At 33.7% G+C, this 22,330-nt stretch overlaps 1 protein-coding gene across 1 annotated transcript in view; it reads right to left on the reverse strand.

The window, feature by feature from the left end:
- LOC123548437 (uncharacterized) overlaps nt 1-22,330 on the reverse strand; it is a 65,371-nt gene that overhangs the window by 38,896 nt on the left and 4,145 nt on the right. The window contains exons 2-6 of the mRNA XM_053524774.1: nt 21,232-21,390; nt 20,544-20,608; nt 16,725-16,836; nt 16,047-16,111; nt 15,322-15,484 (exon numbers count right to left, since the gene is read on the reverse strand). Coding sequence (XP_053380749.1) covers nt 15,322-15,484; nt 16,047-16,111; nt 16,725-16,836; nt 20,544-20,608; nt 21,232-21,390 — 564 coding nt within the window. The remainder of the gene's footprint in view (nt 1-15,321; nt 15,485-16,046; nt 16,112-16,724; nt 16,837-20,543; nt 20,609-21,231; nt 21,391-22,330) is intronic.

Genomic DNA, 22,330 nt, shown 5'->3' on the forward strand with positions numbered 1-22,330 from the left:
TCCGTCACCCGACCCTACTTTTTAAAGTTGGGTAGGTACATGTAGTAGGCAATTTTTTTTAAATATTTTTTTTGGTGTTGGGATTTATACGTTTACCATATATATAGTTTTTTTCCCCAGGACCAGAATGGGGCGTGGTGCTGCTAGGGCATAAGGGGCACTTTTCCGTGGTTCGCTATGGCAAAAAGGGCATTTTATCAGTCATTTTAGATCACTGAACTTTGAATGAACAAAAAGTAACAACAAAGTCTTAAACACACAATTTAATTCACTCTTTACAAAAAGAACATTATTTCATATAGTACACATAAGACAATCAAATAAAGCATTTCAGTTAATACTATTTTTTTGACTTTTCTTAACTTAGGCCTACTTTAATTCCCTTAAACACACAATTTTCATTTTCAATTTTACAAAGATCATAATTATATCAAAGTTAATCATTAACAGAACATTGCCCTCAAATTTAAAGCCCATCTGGGCTCATCTCTTTAACACACTGTAGCCAAAAAAAAAAACAAAAAACAACAACATTAATTGCATAGACGGATAATAGATTTTATAATTCTAAGAAGTATACAAAAATCATAAAAAAGGCCTTGAAATGTTCCCGTTTTTTTCCTTACGCACAACGTTTATTCCACTTTAATTAATCATCTTTTGCATTTTTTCTCAATATTAAAAACAACCACATGAGAAAAAACTTAAAAAACAAAAACAACAACAAAAATACAACTATGCACATACGGGCACACGTTCCGTAAGAGTGATCATTTGGGGGTTTTCATTGCCGAAATTTTACATTTCACGGCGTTCATTTTATAGTTTTTATATCTTTCTACTATTTTCACCTATTTGCTTAGTTTAATATTCTTAATTTATGTAGATTCGTTTTTACTAAAAGAATAAAAATTCGTATGCATGTGCGTTTCCCTTTTAAATATCTTGTAGGGATGATAGTTTTCCTATATTTTACGAAAGAAAAGCTAACAATCATTTGCGGTTTTTTGATGCCGACATTTATATTTTACGGCGTTCATTTTCTTTTTATTGTTGACATGTTTGCTTAATTTAATATTCATAAATTTTTAATAATACGTTTTCTAAAAGAAAAGAAAAAACTGTGTATGTGCGTCTCTGTAGATATCATGTATCAATAACAGTTTTCCAGAATTTTACGAAAGACAATACAAATAATGTTTGAATCTTAACAGAACTGATTATTACAATTATATTGCAATATCGCATTAAACTTCCAAATAGCGAAGTGTGAAAAAATAATGCTTGAATCATTAAATTTCAACTTCGAATCATTTAAATAATTGTTATCAATACTGATCAAAGATAAAGTGACCGAAAAGCGAGCACACGCTGTCATGATTATGTCACTCGATTCATGTCACCCGCTATGCGAATCGTGAAATACACGAGCCGGCTTCCTGTGTCGTGTGTCATTCATTAATTACGGGTAAGAAATTATTAACACAGTGACAATTTTATGATAATTAGTTGTAAGTGGGCAATTCAAAAGGCACTTGGCGCATGTGGATCTCTTGGAGGGCAGCGTGGCGCACGGGAAATGGGGCATGGCGCGGCGCCACGCTGAAAATGCCTAGGAAAAACACTAATATATATATGATCGTTTCTTACAGAATATTTCTTCTGAAAAAATAAGACAAATCTTTATATGTAGTATAAAAGGATGAAATCAAATAGTACAATTTAAACTTTCTTACTTTAATGTTGTTTTGCTTACATGTACTTGAAAAATATGCGGCACTTGTCATATCGCAACTTAAAGAAAACATTTTGACCAGCATTGTCCAATAAAAACTTTTGGGGCGCAGCATTTTAAGTGGGTAGGTAGGGAGACAGCAAACAAACATATTTTTAACTTTGGCCTTAACTACAGAATTGAATGTTGACTGCTACTCTTAAGATTGCAGATTTATCTTTAAACAGTAAATAGGCTCAATTTAGCAAAGTACAGGAAAAAGTACTTGGTAGACAGGTAGTCTTCAACTTCAGTTAGAGGAGAGGCCTATAAATGTTCAAGGCACTGTGCATTGTTTGATTCACTTTTTGCAGTAATCTTCTCGAAAATAAATTGACCACAGAGACTTATAAATGGCAGATATTGTAGCTGAACACCTCCAGATTTTTAGCTTACCAGAGCACGAAGTGCTCAAGGTGAGCTTTTGTGATCGCCCTGTGTCTGTCGTCCGTCGTCCGTGACACTCTGGAGGTCACAGTTTTGGTCCAATCTTAATGAAACTTGGTCAGAATGTTACCCGAAAAAAACTTGACAAGTCAAATGGTCTCTGGGTAAAAACTGGGTCACAGTCAAATGAAAGAAAAATTTGTTAACATCTACAGTCTCTAGAGGCCACATTTATGACCTATCTTTGTGAAACTTGGTCAGAATGTTTATTTCACCCTAGACCTCTAAGGCCAATTCGGATACCCTATCTTGTAAACTTGTCAAGTTATCTGATCTCAGCCAATTTCATGTTTGGTCAAAAACTAGGTCACCCAGTCAAATCAAATGAAAAGCTTGTTAACACTCTAGAGGCCACAAGAGCCTAAGGTTAGCAGTGATTTAAATATCATATAACATGACAGTTCATGATAATTTGAAATTAATCAGAAACATTCTGAAAATAAACGAGAAATTTTAGAATAGAATCTTCGATATATGACCATTTTGTGTCGATTCGCCGTAAAACCCAACTCACTCACTCACCCACTCACTCTTTTTGAGGATCGCCGTGAAGATCGCAATGAAAACAAAAATCCTAAGTAAAAATCTTTGTGTTTTTAGCTTTTTATGTTTACTTTATGCTTTATTTCTTTCAGGTCTCGGTGTTTAGGTGAATCTGAGGAAAGTCCAAAATATTGCAACTGTTCCAGTTGTTAAAATTGTAAGCAAAGACGTATGCTGGCTTTAACACATCAACAAGACAACAAAACACTCATTTCATATGCTGGCTCCAGTGATGTTAATTCAGCTGCAGATACTTCTGTTCTCAAATATGTATCGACAGTACCTGTGTCAGATGTACTGGCAAACATGTTATATCTTCATTTTTGTCGAGCCCGCTTGCGGAAGCAAAGATAGATGTCCAAATGGCTGTTCTGTGTATGTGCGTGTGTGCGTCCGTCCGTCCGTCAGGATTTGTTTGTCCGGACCATAACTTTGATATGCGTGGAGCAATCTTGTTTATATTTGGCATGAATGTTAACCTCAGTGAGACGGAGTGTCATGCGCAAACTGCAGATTCCTATCTCAAAGGTCAAGGTCACACTTGGAGGTCAAAGGTTAAATTCAATAATGACTGTCCGGAGCATTAATTTTCTTCTTCATGCATGGAGGGATTTTGATGTAACTTGGCACAAATGTTCACAACCATGTGACAGAGTGTCATGCACAAGAACCAGGACCCTAGGTCTAACTATAAGGTCAAGGTCAAACTTAGAGATCAAAGTTCCTGAGCATTTCTTTTTCATGCATAGAGGAATTTTGATGTAACTTGGCACAATTGTTCACCATCATGAGATGGAGTGTCATGTGCAAGAACCTAGAATTACTTCCCTTTGTTGTTACTATAAATAGCTTATATTGAACTTTTTTATTACTGGTCGTAGGGAAAAATCAAGACCACTTTTCTGTAGTACAATATGCATGTTACATCCAATTTTGAGGTGTATTTAGACCTATCTCTACTGGTATGGATTTTTGTGTGGACTTAGATTTTTTTAAAGATTTACTTCCCTTTGTTGTTACTATGAATACAGGTAACGTATTTTGTAACTTTTTGCAATCATTTTTTATTTGGCATAAATGTTTGCCTTAATGAGACAGGGTGTCATGTGCAACTCCTAGTCCTTTTGCCAGCTGGCGGGCTTGACATGTTGACCGTGGGCATCTAGTGTTAAAACTTTCCTATAAACTGACTCTAGTACAACCAAGTACTGTATGATAAGAATGTGTTATGGCAGATCTCGCCTCATAAACATTCATATTCATATAGACAAACACACCAAGAACAGGAGTCTGCAGCAAACCTGCTTTATAAATGAAGGGACATTAGTGACTGGATTCCTTTCCCTTATTCAGACTGTCCTTTGATCTTTATAGATAAATCTGTTTTAGTTGGACATTCATTTCTTTTGTGGTTTTGCAACTTGACATTTTAGTTCTTTCTTAGAGTTAATGCTTTTACTTTTGAAAATATGAAAACAATATTATTTTAATGTGATTTTTGCATATAATGTATGTTTGTTTGATGAAATGTTTATCTTTGAAATTTATTTGTAAGTTAAAGAATATATATGTTGATTTTTGTGACAGTTGTCATGGAAAGGTGTTAAAGTACCCAGGTACTTGTAGTTTTAACGCTAGTTATGATCAAATTAAGTAACATCCGCGGATTTTTTTTTTTTTTTTTTTTTTTTTTTTTTAATTTTTTACCCTGTAAAATTTGGGCGCCAAGGCCATACAGCGTTATACCGAGGACCGCGGTATATCGAGTAGCGTTATAACGGGTTTCGAGTGTATCTTTAAACAACTCATGAACTGCCAAATGGATCTTCATCAAAAGAAAAATACATTTAAATGACTTCTTAACATGAACTGCTGGATAGATCTTCATCAAACTTAGTCTTTAGCATCATTATATGGTCCTCTATCAAGTTTGTTCGAATGGGGGCACTTGGCCCCTTTTAGGGGCTGCTAGAGCTAAAAATAGAAATATGTTTAAATGACTTCTTATCACAAACTGCTTGATTGATTTTCATCAAACTTGATCAGTAGCATCATCATTATATGGTCCTTGCCAATTTTTTTTCAAATGAGGGCATTTGGCCCCTTTTAGGGGCTGCGAGAGCTAAACATAGAAGTACCTTTAAACAACTTCTCATCAACTGTTCGATGGATTTTCATCAAACCTGATCTGTAGAATCACTATAAGGTCTTTCTCAAGTTTGTTCAAATGGGGGCACTTGGCCCCTTTTAGGGGCTGAAAATGGAAATACCTTGAAACGACTTTTCTCTTCAGATGGCTCGCTTTAAGGTCAAGGTCACACTTAGGGGTCAAAGGTCATATGACTGTGTTTCTTGTGTATATTGCCCTGCATTGCGGTGCTCTTGTTTATCTTTGGCAGATCCTTTTTTTAGCTCACCTGTCACATAGTGACAAGGTGAGCTTTTGTGATCACCCTTCGTCCGTCGTCAGTCCGTGCGTGCATGCGTCTGTCCGTCAACAATTTCTTGTCTGCACGATAGTGGTTTCATTTATGATTTTATTTTAACCAAACTTGCACACAACTTGTATCACCATAAGATCTCGGTTCCTTTCTTGAACTGGCCAGATCCCGTTATGGGACTAATTGATTAATTAACTAACGATGGGTTTTTACAGGTTTTAAACAATTCTGTTTGTATGTAGTGGTTTCATGTAATTTTCTAACCTTTTACTTATTTCATGTGTAAATTTCATAATATTGTCACAACAAAATGTGTTCCCTATATATCAAGTATTTCTTAATATTTTTGACACAGTCTAAAGCTATTGTGCAATATCTTCCTCCACACTTGGAATCATTAAACAATCCAGTGACAGCTCCAGTTTCCTCAGATGTGCCCCGTTTCATTATCCTGCCCCCCACCCTCCCCCCAAATTCTTGGCAAAAATGTTCCTCATAATGAGACGATATGTCATGCGTAAGATCCAGACTCCTAGTTACAATTAGAGGTTAATGTTAACATGCTGTGTTTCTTATCTTGTCCATTACTCTGCCGTTGTTAAAGGTATTTTGAAAATTCTTGGCATCCCATAATGTCATGAGGTTTCATACACAAGACACATACCCCTAGCTACAAGTTCAAGATCACACTTAAAAGTCAAAGGTGTTGCTTGTCTGTCAGTTTTCAAGGGATTTGAAAATAATTTGACTCAAACCATACTTAGCCCAAATGTTCACCACATCGAGACGACATGCAGAGCACATGTTTCAGATGGCTCCCTTCAAGGTCAAGGTCACACTTAGGGGTCAGAGGTCATATGACTTTGTTTCGTGTCCGCTCTGTAACTCCTGAACTGCTTGAAGGATTTTAAAGAAACTTGGCACAAATGTTCACCACATTGAGACGATGTTACAGAGCACATGTTTTGGATGGCTTTCTTTAAGGTCAAGGTCACACTTAGGGGTCAATGGTCATGTGACTTTGTTTTCTGTGTATATTGCCCTGCATTGTGGTGCTCTTGTTTTTCTTTGGCAAATCCTTTTTCTACGCCCGTTTGAAAAACGAGACGTATTATGGGAACGCCCCTGGTGGGCGGGCGGCGTCCACAGACTTTGTCCGGAGCATAGATCTTCTACATGCATGGAGGGATTTTGATGAAACTTGGCACAGTTGTTCACCATCACGAGACGGAGTGTCATGCACAAGAACCAGATCCCTAGGTCTAAGGTCAAGGTCACACTTAGAGGTCAAAGGTCAAATTCAAGAATGACTTTGTCCGGAGCATATCTTCTTCATTCATGGAGGGATTTTGATGAAAGTTGGAACAATTGTTCATCATCATGACACGGAGTGTCATGCGCAAGAACCAGGTCCCTGGGTCTAAGGTCAAGGTCACACTTAGAGGTCAAAGGATACAAGAATGAAAACTTTGTCCGGAGCATTTCTTCTTTATGCATAGAGGGATTTTGATATAACTTGTCAAAAATGTTCACCACCATGAGGCGGAGTGTCATGTGCAAGAACCAGGTCCCTAGGTCTAAGGTCAAGGTCACACTTAGAGGTCAAAAGATATAAGAATGAAAACTTTGTCCGGAGCATTTCTTCTTCATGCATAGAGGGATTTTGATATAACTTGTCACAAATGTTCACCACCATGAGCCGGAGTGTCATGTGCAAGAACCAGGTCCCTAGGTCTAAGGTCAAGGTCACACTTAGAGGCCAAAGGTCAGATACAAGAATGACTTTGTCCGAAGCATTTCTTCTTCATGCAAGGAGGGATTTTGATGGCACTTGGCACAATTATACACCATCATGAGAGGAAGTGTCATGCGCAGTTCCTTTTTTTAGAATTACTTCCCTTTGTTGTTACTATAAATAGCTTATATTGTAACTTCTTCATTACTAGTCGTAGCGAAAAATCGAGACCACTTTTCTGTAGTACAACATGCATGCTACATCCAATTTTGAGGTGTATTTTGACCAATCTCTACCTGGTAAAAATTTTTGTGTGGACTTACAATTTTTTTTTTTTTTTTTTTTTTTTTTAAAGATTAACTTCCCTTAGTTGTTACTATAAATAACTTATATTGTAACTTTTTTATAATTGACCGTAGGGAAAAACCAAGACCACTTTTCTGTGGTACAACATAGATGCTACTTTCAAATTTTAGGTGTATTTTAAGGTATCTCTACCTGGTAAGGAGTTTTTATATTGATTAAGAAAAACAAAAGAATTACAATAATCACTACCACAAAATTAAAATTCCATTTGAAAATACAGGTGCTAGTGTAAAGAAATTTGCTGTGACGGGCGTATATTGTGACATTCTGGCACTCTTGTTTATTTATGTTAGATTTTTGTGTTATATTTATTATGTTCATAAGTATTTGTTTTGGTATTTTTTTAAAATAAATAGATTAAAATATGTGTTGAAATTTTCAGTGATATTTGTATTTTTTGCAAAATGATATTAAGTGGCATTTGTCCATAAATACGAACAATATTCCAAATGTATACAGATTCTTATTCAGTTCTCACATTTGTTTATATTTGGATATTTTTCAAATGCGTACAAACAAATCCAGACAAACAGAAAAATTCCAAATTGTATTTTTTTTAAAAATTAAATTTCTTTTTCTTTTCTCTCATTTGTTCGTACATACGAACAAATGATTATGAGAAATGAAAAAGAATTTATTACAATTTGGAAATTTGTTCGTACGTATGAACAAAATTCCAAATTGATTTTTTTTTTTAAAGTTAATTCTTTTTCAGTTCTCTCATTTGTTGGTACGTACGAACAAATGCAGGCTGCTCATTACGAACAAACGATTGTGAATGAAAAAGAATTTTTAAAGCAGTTTCGAATTTTGTTCGTACGTACGAACAAATCTGGGCTGTTCGAACAGAATATCAGAATTGAAAAATAATATGGACAGGATTTGTTCGTACGTACGAACAAAATTCCAAATTGCATTTTTTTAAGAATAAATTCTTTTTCAGTTCTCTCATTTGTTCGTACGTACGAACAAATGATAGTGAGAAATGAAAAAGAATTTTTAAAGCAGTTTGGAATTTTGTTCGTACGTCCGAACAAATCTGGGCTGTTCGAACAGAATATCAGAATTGAAAAATAATATGGACAGGATTTGTTCGTACGTATGAACAAAATTCCAAATTGCATTTTTTTAAGAAAAAATTCTTGTCGAACAAAATATCAGAATTAAAAAATAATATGGACAGGATTTGTTCGTACGTACGAACAAAATTCCAAATTGCATTTTTTTAAGAATAAATTCTTTTTCGGTTCTCTCATTTGTTCGTACGTACGAACAAATCCAGGCTGTTCATACGTATGAACAAATGATAGTGAGAAATGAAAAAGAAATTTTAAAGCTATTTTGGAATTTTGTTCGGACGTCCGAACAAATCTGGGCTGTTTGAACAGAATATCAGAATTGAAAAATAATATGGACAGGATTTGTTCGTACGTACGAACAAAATTCCAAATTGCATTTTTTTAAGAATAAATTCTTTTTCAGTTCTCTCATTTGTTCGTACGTACGAACAAATGATAGTGAGAAATGAAAAAGAATTTTTAAAGCAGTTTGGAATTTTGTTCGTACGTCCGAACAAATCTGGGCTGTTCGAACAGAATATCAGAATTGAAAAATAATATGGACAGGATTTGTTCGTACGTATGAACAAAATTCCAAATTGCATTTTTTTAAGAAAAAATTCTTGTCGAACAAAATATCAGAATTAAAAAATAATATGGACAGGATTTGTTCGTACGTACGAACAAAATTCCAAATTGCATTTTTTTAAGAATAAATTCTTTTTCGGTTCTCTCATTTGTTCGTACGTACGAACAAATCCAGGCTGTTCATACGTATGAACAAATGATAGTGAGAAATGAAAAAGAAATTTTAAAGCTATTTGGAATTTTGTTCGGACGTCCGAACAAATCTGGGCTGTTTGAACAGAATATCAGAATTGAAAAATAATATGGACAGGATTTGTTCGTACGTACGAACAAAATTCCAAATTGCATTTTTTTCAGAATAAATTCTTTTTCAGTTCTCTCATTTGTTCGTACGTACGAACAAATCCAGGCTGTTCATACGTATGAACAAATGATAGTGAGAAATGAAAAAGAAATTTTAAAGCTATTTTGGAATTTTGTTCGGACGTACGAACAAATCTGAGCTGTTTGAACAGCATGTCAGAACTGAAAAATAATACGGAATATGGATTATTGTTCGTACGTACGAACAGCCAGGATTTGTTCGTACGTACGAACAAAATTCCAAATTGCATTTTAAAATGTGAGAAATGAACAAGAATTTGTAAATTTTATTTGGAATTTTGTTCGTACGTACGAACAAATTTTGATTTTCTGTTGCTGTGGTCTGCGCTTTCTTCAATTTTTGCTGTGATTTTCACCAGTAAAAACTCCGTATAGCGGCAAAAAAGAGGGACAGACCGGAAGATCCTCTTTTATTCCGGAAGCAGATAACATACAAAACACACACAACAAAAATACGACGTGCAGCTGGCGTCATAACGCGACTGCGGATTTCTTTCTTCGTAAGCGCGGGTTGATTATCTTATTATACGTTTAAACCTTTTTGTTATATAGAAATAATATCTTTGAATCAGACTTCTAGTTTAGAAAATAAAAAGACGAAAAGGTTCGCTTTTAGCAGTGGTATGTGTATGTATTTATTATTCCGTTGATCGATGGTATGGTCTTTTTCTTTAGATCTCCCGTGTAATTTTTAAGCAAAAGATAAATGACCAGTACCTACAAATTTGGAATGACATTATACAAAAATCTTCTAGTAGCATTAACTAACGAATATTTAAAACAGAATTGAAAATGAACCCATTTCTCAAAACTTTGCCAAACAAACTAAGTAGAATTCTCATTGCCTTCAGAACAAGAAATCATAGATTACCAATTGAAGTAGGGAGATGGACGGGTACTCCAGTGACTGAAAGACTTTGTACTTTATGTTACAGAAATGAAGTAGGAGATGAATATCATTATATCTTACAGTGTAGTTATTTTCATGCAGAAAGACAGAAAAAGCTTAAACAGTATTACTTTAGTCATCCAAATGTACTAAAGTTCAAGGCACTATTTAACACTGAAAATAAAAATGAATTGTTAAAATTGTGTAATTTTATAGACTTGATCATAAAAACTGTCAGGCAGGCTAGCCAAATTTAATAATGGGAGTTATCTTGGGTTTGCATCAGTAATATTAAGGGACAAAGATATCTGTAATGTGTTTGTGTATCTGTTCTATTTCTTTTAGTTTTTTCCTACTTAAATATCTTAATAACCTGAAAGTCAGTCATCTAAATTTTGCAAGAATTATGTATAACACTATATAATGTTTTTGACTAAAAGTTATGACAGAGAAAGAAATACTTGGTAAAAAATAATATTTAATGTATAATTACAAAATGTTTGATTAAAATGTGTATGTACATATATGTTGAAACAAAAATATGTATGTTTAGAAATCAGTAGATGTATAGTTTTGGAAAATATACAAATGTCTACAACTTAGCATGTACATTTTAATTAGTCATAGTTAAAAAGATAGTCATACAAATGTACAGATGGAGAAAGGAAACTCTAAATGTGTATGTTTATGTTTATACAATTTTATATATGTTTACAAAACAGAATGAACAGATTTTGAATAATTTAGATGTTTTAAAAAATACAAGTTAGTATGTATAATATTATTAATTAGTCAAAGCTTAATTATGGAATGATATTTAGGTAAATATTACACAATGCCTGCTGACTGTTACAATTTACTCACTGACACTCCCATTGTGCTTACTGGTATAGTAATCATGCATGCTGGCACCTTTAACACGCTTGTTGACAATGGTACCACGCTTGTTGACAATGATACCATGCTTGCTGACAATGATACCATGCGTGCTGGAAGTTACAACTTCTTTGCTGCTTAGACCCTGATGTCTATATCATAATTTCATTTGGCAAAATGACAGTGCCGTGTACCGTATTGGAATATTTCAACATGCTATTTGGTTATACTGGTTAATCTGTAATGCATCCAAGAACAAAAATTCACGAAGTGATCAACCAGTAAGTAAAATGTAATCAGGCACTAGGCAAAATAGGAGTAAGCATGTCATTTCAAAATATATGTCACATTTTGATAACAGGGGGCGCTATGTTCAAGTGGTCGTGTTTTTTAATCCCCCGCCACAAGTGGTGGGGATTATAGGAATGGTCTCCGTCCGTCCTTCTGTCCGTCTGTCCGTAACACTTTCCTGTCCGCTCCATATCTCCTAAACCCCTTGAAGGATTTTCATGAAACTTGGGTCAAATGATCATCTCATCAAGACGATGTGCAGAACCCATGAGTCAGCCTTGTCCTCCCAAGGTCAAGGTCACAACTCAAAGTCAAATGTTTGAGCCTTCCATTTTGTGTCCGCTCTATATATCCTAAACCCCTTGAAGGATTTTCATCAAACTTGGGTCAAATGATCACCCCATCAAGAACTCAATAGTCAGCCATGTCAACTCAAGGTCAAGGTCACAACTCAAGGTCAAAGGTTTGAGCTCTGTATCTCCTAAACCCCTTGAACAATTTTTATGAAACTTGGGTCAAATAATCACCTCACCAAGACGTTGTGCAGAATTCATGAGTCAGCTATGTCAGTTCAAGGTCAAGGTCACAGCTAAAGGTCAAAGGTTTACCCTTTCACTATCCATAGCAGTAGCGGGGGATTTAGCTGTCTTTTAGACTGCCTTGTCCGTACTTTGAATAATTATTTGCCGGAAAGATTATCGAGGATATCCGAATATGTATAGAGATCTAACAATAGTTATTTCCCCTTTTTGCAAATCGCCATTTGTCTTAACTTTATTTATTTTTAATGTTGCGTATATTTACAAGTGACGTGTTATATAAATGGAAGACTCACAGTTTGAAATTCCTGAGATTTCACAAATTAAACTGGCTGTTAAAGACAGAATTTTGCAGATTGCTAATAATGTGTCAAACTGTCATTTTGTACATGTAGAATATAAACTTGAGTCAGTGATGACTGTTTTGACACTTAGCCAAGAGCTAATAAAAATCCGTTATAGGCCGGATATTCCCGTTACCTTTCGTGAAAACTACGAACTTGCGCCCCCTGGTATCAAAATGTGACGTGCAATGTTGCACTTTGCATTATGTTTACTTTCAACTTGCTTAGTGGCTGATTGCATCTTTCATATAGTGTGGTCACATCGTGTATATTTTCTTCTGTGAGCATTGTAACTGTGCAATGTTGCTTATATACAGTCCCGGCATGTTGAAATATTCCAATACGGTACATGGCACTGTCATTTTTTGCCAAATGAAATTATGATATAGACATCAGGGTCTAAGCAGCAAAGTAGTTGTAACTTCCAGCACGCATGGTATCATTGTCAGCAAGCATGGTAACATTGTCAACAAGCGTGGTATCATTGTCAACAAGCGTGTTAAAGGTGCCAGCATGCATGATTACTATACCAGTAAGCACAATGGGAGTGTCAGTGAGTAAATTGTAACAGTCAGCAGGCATTGTGTAATATTTACCTAAATATCATTCCATACTTAATAGATAGTCATTCTTATGGAGAAAGAAACTTTATTTTATGCTTTTTGTGTAACTTATCTATTATCGGACTTCTATTATTTGAAATAAGAAATTTCTAAAATCTAAAAGTTAGTCATCTAAAGACTCCAGTTTGTATGAAAAGCCTATAATCTGACAGTCACCTATGTAAATTTGGTAAGAATTACCTACAGTAATGCTACTGGATCATATTACTATTTTGACTGAAAGATATGACAGAGAGAATTTAATTCTTGGTTTTTAAACTGTGTACAATTATAAAATGGTTATTTAAAACATGTAGATCTATGTATATGTTTGAACAATTATATGTATGTTTACACAATAATAGGTACATGTTTTATACAATATAAATGTTTATAATTTTGATATGCTTTTGGTATGCATAGTTCAATTAGTCACAGCTTTAGTAACCATACACCCCTAATAATGAAACGACTAATTGTGTTTTTTTTCTTTTCTCATATTCCTGAACAATTTGTGAATATGGTATATATGTACTCCATAGAATTTATCTCAAAAAGGTACCTTACCAAAATGAAAAATTTATTTGTCTATTTAAAAATACTTGTTACAATAATAACATGTTACTTTAACGTTACACATTTATTTTTAAGTTAACATGAATAGTTTGTTAACACAACAGTGTCTACTCCTATGTCATATATGTATACTGTACTTATTTTAAACAGGACAACAGTTATTTAGAAATCTGAAGGAAGTACAGTAGATTCCAACTCTAAATTTTACTATTTAGCTAAAAGTTATTTCCCAAAAAGACCTCTTTCCCTATTTATCTATTGACTACTATGTATTGCTACTACTGATACTGATTGTTAGTTTACAACTATAAATATTTATTTGAATTCTTCTTAGAACAGAAGAATTTTCATAACATCTGGTAATTCTACCGACAAATCAAGTCAGATTTGCCCTTGTGGTTTCGTTTTCGGTCAAGGGAAGATCATCTGTACTTGACATCAGAATAGATAGATTTTCTATATTTTTTTTACTAGCATGCAACTGTCAACTTAGATAAAGTACGTCACTTACCCCTTCTTGATAGTTAAATCGCAAGCTGACGGCAAAATTCCAACTACGAAATTGAGATTGCTGTCCTTTTCAAGATTTTAAATTTAAACTCCACAAAATGACACAATTGCTGAGATTTCTATTTATTAATATCTCTATCCACATTAACACCATTTTGTGACACTGAATTTGCCCCCTCTTAATCGCGGAACACTGTTTTACTGGTAGACCACGTGTGAGGGACATTAAAAGTGAATTAAGCATGCTTTTTCTCAAAAATCACACGGTCAATGATTATGACACATTAACTTATATGTCTGACCTAGTAACATATTTACGGTCATTATAATTCTACACAGAAGCGCGTGAAAATATCCTAACCAATCAAAAACTTAGATACTGAGTGAGGTTATAAAATTTTCTAATTATAGACTAGGTTACGATGAATAGATTCTGAACAAGATGAAACTTAAACGCCGATTCCTTCACCTTTTTAAATAAAAGTTGTCCTCTACTGATCACGTGTTTTTATTATTATTATTATTATTGAAATGTGAATCTCATGTTTATGTTACATTATGTACATACTGAGAATTTAATAATAAACTTGAAACTTAAATTAAGTCTATGCTGTCAGCTGAGCACTCTAAAATATTCTCGCGAATAGTACATAATTATGCAATAATGATCTAATTAAAATTATTTAAATATTTGTTGAAATATATCGTATCAAAACGAACATGTATATCCCGACTGAAATCATGATGAAATGTTAAAATATCAAATGTGTAGAAAAGATATTCAAAACACCTACCAGTTTTCTTTAAAGGTTTAAGAAGCTACAATAGTGTAGTATTTTAGTCTTTTTTATATTAAGTTGTTTTGAACTAAAACACATGAATTATTTTTTCAAAACAATCGCCTTTATAATAATAAATAAGCTTGAAATTTTACCTAATCAGATTTGCGTTTTCCGTGGTTCCCTGTGAAGTTTCCACTTTTCTCTATCCCACATGTAACAGAGGGAAATATCATTGAAAGTGTTCGAAGCCTAACTATATTAACACTTTACAAACTAATTGCTGAGTGTGAAGCAAGGAAATATCAGAAAACACGATATCCTTGCTTTCAAGATCTTTTTTCAAAATGAGGTTCATTAACAGTCAATAAGATATTGAACGTGACCAATCTCTTTAAATGTATTGTAGGCGAACATTTTTGATATTTTTATGATATCTTGCAGATACAGAACCCGGAATTTGTTTTGAAAATTATTCATGGGATTCTAAAAATATTGATTACCTGTTTTCACTTCTTCATTAGTATTTTTATTGTAAGAATTACTTTTTAAATAGTAATATTTCTTACATTGACATACCTATGAAGAAGATTCTGTAGACATGGCTCTTCACAGAACCTGTGCATACATAGCAAGAATGTTGGGTTTCTACAACTTCCCAAGCAGATAGCACATTTATCATCGCCATAGGATCTTGATAAATCAGTGTATGTTTCGTTGTCGTCTCTCTCTAAAATCATATCTGTTTTCAACAGTTGATAAGATATTCATCAATTTGATATTAAAATTCAACGTCCAAAATACAATACTATAACTAATAATGTCCGACGGTTAAGACAGCATTTCCTTTAGTATTGCAGCATATTATTTGTATAGTGCTTAGTAGTGAATAATGGTTGATAAAAACAACATTCAATTTACAGACAGGTTCTTTTGTGCATAAATTGAAATTAATTCTATTTCATGTAAAAACAAGTATAATTGAACAATTTTCCTTTCGAAATGCTCCAGTAAATTGTTCTAGTAATGTTTTAATTAACTATATGTTTTTAGATTTTCTATTTATTTCTAAAGATCCTGCAGTATTTTACCAAAGGTATGCAATTTAAAGGACTATGCAATGTAAGATAGCTCATAATGATAAAATTTAAGCCTGGCATTGACGATCTCTTAATCTAAATAAAACAATTTAATACTTTTTTTAAAGGTATCGCTGCGGCTTTAGGGAAAGAACAGGAGTTGAAAGAAAATACATTCATACATATCAGTGTACAAAGCAAGCGAAATGGAGAAAACAGGCTTACCCAATGAGTAAGAACTATCTAAATTTGGTTCTACTGTACGTGAGACAGCCTCGCCATTACTTGATCTAAAATAAAAATGTTCAAATTCATCACTTTCTGTCGAACGCACGTTTTATTTCATGTAACGTGCAAAAAACAAAACAGTTACAACGTTTGATCTAAATATTCTGTCATCGACCAAAACTAATTTTTACAAGACAAAGAAAAACAAACCGATTAGTTAAATATTATGAAAGAAAGAGCTTTATTTCTAGTACAAAAATGTTGGCGCCAGGAGCGGGTAAATAGGAAGATATCACCGATATCACGATAATTACAAGAAACAGAATACTATGTGTATTTCATTTAGAATCAAAATCCAGCACTCTTTCAATCTTGAACAGGTTTTGGAAATTTTATTTTTTTGAATATAACACATCTGGAGTTCAAGTTGATGTTTATTTTATGGGATGAGCATGTATGTGTGTCTTGTTGGTGGTGATAGAGGGTAGGGAGCGCTGGGGTGCATATTTAAACATATAGGTAATGCAGTAGAAAGTAACAACATATAATTTTACCTCTCTTTGATAGAATGTTGTGAATTATTTATTCTAGAACCAATATGTCTTTTCTCGTCTTTTTAAACTACTTCCGGTTACAACAGATAATTTTGGCAGCTAAATTTGGTATTGTCCGTACCTGCTTGACGTTATAGACCTGATCATTTCAGAAGGTATTGTCAGAAATGTATGATCAGCCTCTGAAGAAGTTCTGTTCCCTGTTGCTCGTGTTTCCCTTGTTGCGCTTTCTTCTGCAAAGGCATTGAGTAAATACGTTCTATGTTCTTAACGTCGATTACATTTTATGAAAATAAATAAGAGCATTTTTTTTTGTGTTTTACATAAAATGCCTTCTGTTGCTTTTGCGTATGTTAGGGCTTCACCTTGTGGGAATAACTTTTTATCATACTGACCTGTGACTTTGGGGGTAAGTGTGAGGTAAGATGCACCATAAACCAGTTTAAGCTCCCAAGTCGTGATTTTGCCGCTGACCAAGTGGGTATCCCACTGTGTTTTTTTTATTTGCCCATTATTTTTCCTATTTTCCAAGTATATTTGCTTTGTGTGAGCGTGCGTGTTTTTGTCGTGTGCACGTCCGCCTGTTGGGTAAACGTTTGGGGAGGCTGCAGTTTTGGAACATAGCTTTCCCTGTTGGATATTTATTAGGGATGGGAACGAATGTTCGAATATTCGAATATTCGAAAATCGGTCGAATATTCGAATATGAAAATCAAATTCGAATATTCGTAAATTATTGTATATTCTTTTTTTCAAAATAAGTTTCATTGATTTTGGGCAATATGAACCAGACATACAGAATAAAACCATGTCATGTTAGTTTATCACGTATCAAAAGATGTCCAATTAACAAGAAAATAGCAATGCATAACTGACAGGGGCCATCGTTACTTATTAACAGTTTGCAACAGGCGTCAATGTGTCAGATGCATGTCAAAAGATGTCCAATTAACAAGAAAATTGCAATGCATAATTACCTGGGGTCATCGCTACGGATTAACAGATTGCATTAGGCGTAAATGTGATATCTTTTTATCTTTTGTTCATTTTTATTGGCGCCTGTTTTATGTAACAAGTTGTAGATTTTTTTTTTCGAAAACAATACCAAACTTGTAGATATTGTCGATCTTTTCACAATATTTTGTACGACGTTTCAGACCATCCGCAGAATCGGTTTTCATCCGCAATCGGCCGTATTCGAATTAAATTTTGAAGTAGTTAATAATAAAATCAAAAAAAAAACGTATGACTGATGCACAAGTTCATGTTGAAGGAGGTTTAAGTCTGCCTTACTTGCATTTTACACGACGATTTTTACACGCCGATTGAAATTTTTCAAAATGGCGGCGGTAAAACAACAGCGCGTCACGTGTTTAAATGGGACGACCTGCTATTTTTAGATAAAATTGCGACGGTCTAAATTATAGTCGTTTTGATTTTTTGTATCATTTTGAAGCTAAAACACTGAATTAGTTAAATATGTTCATGATCATACTGACAGAATCGTGAAATGAAACGCTAGGATCGGCGGGTTTCGCTATGTAGGATCGGGTTACCCGAAACAAACATTTTTTTGGCCTTATTTACGATGATCCACGCTTTAAGCAAATGAATACGTTGTGTATATGCCAATCACTTAATAAGAATTTAAAGCTTCCATTAAAACTAACCGAATATTTGAATATGTTCGAATATGGCAAACCGAATATTCGAATATTGATTTCAGTATTCGTTCCCATCCCTAATATTTATCATTATTTTTCTACACATTCCAAGGTTTGTTTAAATGTTGAAATGTAAAACCTTTTACAAAAATTTAAAAACTATCAGCTGCTGTTAACGCATAATAATCAGTTATCTAAAATGTAAAAAATGCCAGGAAATCTCTAAAATACAGATTTTTTGAATGTGTCAAGTTTTGCGCACATGTTTTGAATATGTTGCACTTTACGGACCTCACAGTTATCTACACCATACAGTTTGACATTGCAATAATCCAAGTGTAAAATAACTAGAGAAAAAACTAAAATTTCAGTGCCTGCATTTGTTAAATACTTTCAGATGTTCTTAATTCGTAGGTAATCAACATGGCTGTACGACATTTACGATTTACATGATCTTTAAAGTTCAAGTTTTCTTTAAGAAATGCACCAAGATATCTTATTGTGCTTTCACGTTTGACATCATCACCAGAAATATTAATGGAATTGGTAAAACATTTGTTCAATTGAGGTCTGCTTACTAACATAATAAATTCAGTTTTGGAACAGTTCATTTTCAGTTTGTTTCTATTCATCCAGTCATTGATTATACATGCGCACCTTTCAAGGTCTCCTATCGCTGGTGATTCTACGGGAACAGAGGTAGAACGAAAGTTTTTATTTGCTATATGATCATCGGCAAAACTGTAGACTGATATGGATTTTGGAATGACTTCGAAAAGAGTTCCAGCATAGGTGAGATACAGCCACAGACCAATGCAACTGCCATGGGGCACACTGCATTCAAGATGGCGGTCTGATGAATATACATTGTTGATATTAATCTTACAAGTACGAGGCCTTAGGTAGGAGCCTATCCATTGAAGAGCTGTATCACAGACACCATACTGTGCTTTTAGGACATCTAGAAGAATGTGGCGGTCGACAGAGTCAAATGCCGCACTTAAGTCAATCGCAAAAAGGGCCGTGACTTTCTTTTTCTCCATAGCACTTAGAAGATCATTGACCAACCGAAGTAGCGGAGATTCACAGAAGTGGTATTTCCTATACGCAGACTGGTTCTTAGGCAAAAGACTGTTTTGATTTACATGTTTGTTTAATCTGTAAAGAACAGCTTTCTCAATAAGTTTTGATAGAAATGATAAATTACCCACTGGACAATAATTGGAAAGCGCTAGTTTAAGACCTGTTTTTTTAGCGAAGGTCTAACAAATGCTTGTTTGTATTTCACAGGGAAAACACCTTGTTGTAATGAGAGATTCACCAACTTAGTGATTCTAGAGGGAAGTTCATCTACATTAGGCCTCTGTCCCCAGGGCCTCGACATCTGCATTTTTAACCATATACTTTATATCATATGTATTTGTATATTGATATTTAAATGAAGTTGAGACCAATTTCTGCCAAACATTAATCTAAACGAAATAAGATATTAATTACCGTAGTTCTTTATAAACAGTAAAAATAATGTAATCATACAACTGTCTTGGATTGTTCTTTTATAATATTATTATTGCTCTGTAACAAGCTATCTTCAGTAATTATTAATTTCAGTTTTTTAATTCAACGCCCAAAATGCTCTAACTTATGTCCTATGGTGTTAAGACTGCAAATGTGCTAAAGTATTTCCTTTAATATCACAGCATTCTATTCATATATAACCTTTAGTACAGAATAATATTTGCTAAAAAAAACAACATTCAATTTACAGTCAGGTTTTGTTGTGCATCAATTAAAATGAAATCTATTTCATATATAAACTAGGTAATTTGCGAATTTTACCCGTTATGCTCCAGTAAAATGTCCTAGAAATGTTCTTACATTTTTGTTTCTATTTATTTCTAAAGGCGCTGCAGTATTGTAACAAAGGCATGTAATTTTAGGATTTATGCAATGAATGATATCTCATAACTGATAAGAGTCTCAATTAAAAAATTCAAGCTTTTCTTTAGATGTATTGCTGCCTATCGAAATGCTCCGGTAAAATGTCCATAAAATGTTGTTTTCCAAACATAACAACTATCTAACGGTTGTGCAATACTATACTAAAGGCATGCAATGTTAAGGACTATGCAATGAAAACAACTCTTAACTGATTAGATTTTAGCCTGCAATTGATTTTCTACCGCTGTGTTTTGAGGGAAAGAACAACAGCTGCAAGAAAATACATTCATACACTTCGGTGTATAAAAGAAGCGAAATGAAGAGAATACACTTACCCATTATGTGCGAACTATCTAAATTTGATTCTTCTGTACGAGACTCAGATCCACGATAACTGGACCTAAAATAAAAGAAAATTCAAGTTCATCCAGGCAGATATATTATATTTATGACGAAAGCACAATGTTTTATTTTAAATTTTCTGTCACTGATCGGAAACCGATTCATTTAAACATTTTGAAAGAAAATTTAAAGAATGTCAAAGTATTTATGTAGTACAAATATTTTGGCAACATGAACGCGTAAGTAAGGAGATATCTTTGAAACAGTAGCACAGAAAAGAAGAAAAAAGCCAATATTTGGTTTTTTTTTATTTTAGATCAAACTTCAGCAATCTTTCCATTTTTAACATCCATCAGGGTTTAGAAATTAAATTCTTACTAAGCGACGTTTGAATAACGTCGATCCCTCGGAAGCACCGAGACAAGGCAAACAGTGAAGACTCGGTTTGATTGAGTCTCTTCACATTTTGAATTCACATTGATATTTATTTATGGGATGAGTATGTATGTGTTTGCGGGTGGAAGAAGATGGAAACGCTGGTGTGAATATATAAACATAAAGGTAATGTAACAAAATGCTATTATAATATTTATTCTTTTTGTGTCTTTTTGACTTCTTCAGTAACAATTGAAAATTGCCTTTATAGTTTCAACAGCGCTTAAACTTGGTAAGTTGAGGTACCTGATTGACGTTATAGACCTGGTCATTTCAGTAGGTTGGGCAAGAAATGGATCTGACTTGGAAGAACGCCTGTCCCTTGTTTCTCGTTTTACACGTTTAAATGGTTCAACAACATATTCTTCTCGACATAAAGGACAGTTGAATGTCTTGCTTGACGATCTGAAAAAAAAAAATGTTTTGATTGTCTTGCATGGAGTAATTATCAATAATTTACACATATGTCACTGTTTTTACTTCATTGCGCAACAAGTCTACTCATCACACATGTTCATTTTTTGTGCAACTACATAACTAAAATGTTATAAAAAGTAATGTCAAAACTTAAAGTTTTGAAATAATTTTCTGGTATATTTATGTACTTAAATATTTGTAAATCAAATTGTTTTTAAACTTTATTTCGAAAAATCGAAATGAAATCTTTCATCAAACATTGTTCAGATGATAATCGGGCATTTGAAATTGGAAACCAGACTATTCACTGACAAAAGGCATAATAATTCATTCATTAAATAAACCATTAGCATTTACTTACTCAGCTTAAATTGTATAATATGTACATAAGCACATTATATGTAAATATGTAGGAAAAGTATACAAAACACCTACCAGTATGTTTTCTTTAAATGTTAAAGAAGTTACAACAGTGTAGAATGATTGGCAGAGAGTAAAAAGTTTTTAATTGAAACAGAAGTAGAAATTTCTTAAATAGGTGTTGGAAAAGTAACTGTGCATCACACGGCTGCATCTGGACATAAAAATACTCATTTGACTCCTCCCCACTTCATTGGTAACTGTATAAGGATACATTTGAAAAAAGACAAAAGGTAAGGGTATATTTTCCGGAAGCACAGAGCACCCGAAACACAGCCATAGACTTAGTCTTTCTTTAGTAAATTGTGTTGTACTAAAACACATGCATTATTTTATTCTACATGTGTAACAGCTTTGTGATAATAAATAGATTGAAATTTATTCGAAATTGTGTTTTTACTAGTTTAAGAGAGAAAAATATCATTAAAATGTTTATAGAAACTATATAGAACTCTTTACAAACTAATTGCTGCGAAAGGAGTGAGGAAATGGTTTGCTTTCAGAAAAC

Source organism: Mercenaria mercenaria, chromosome 15 (assembly GCF_021730395.1).
Source record: "Mercenaria mercenaria strain notata chromosome 15, MADL_Memer_1, whole genome shotgun sequence".
Classification (NCBI taxonomy): domain Eukaryota; kingdom Metazoa; phylum Mollusca; class Bivalvia; order Venerida; family Veneridae; genus Mercenaria; species Mercenaria mercenaria.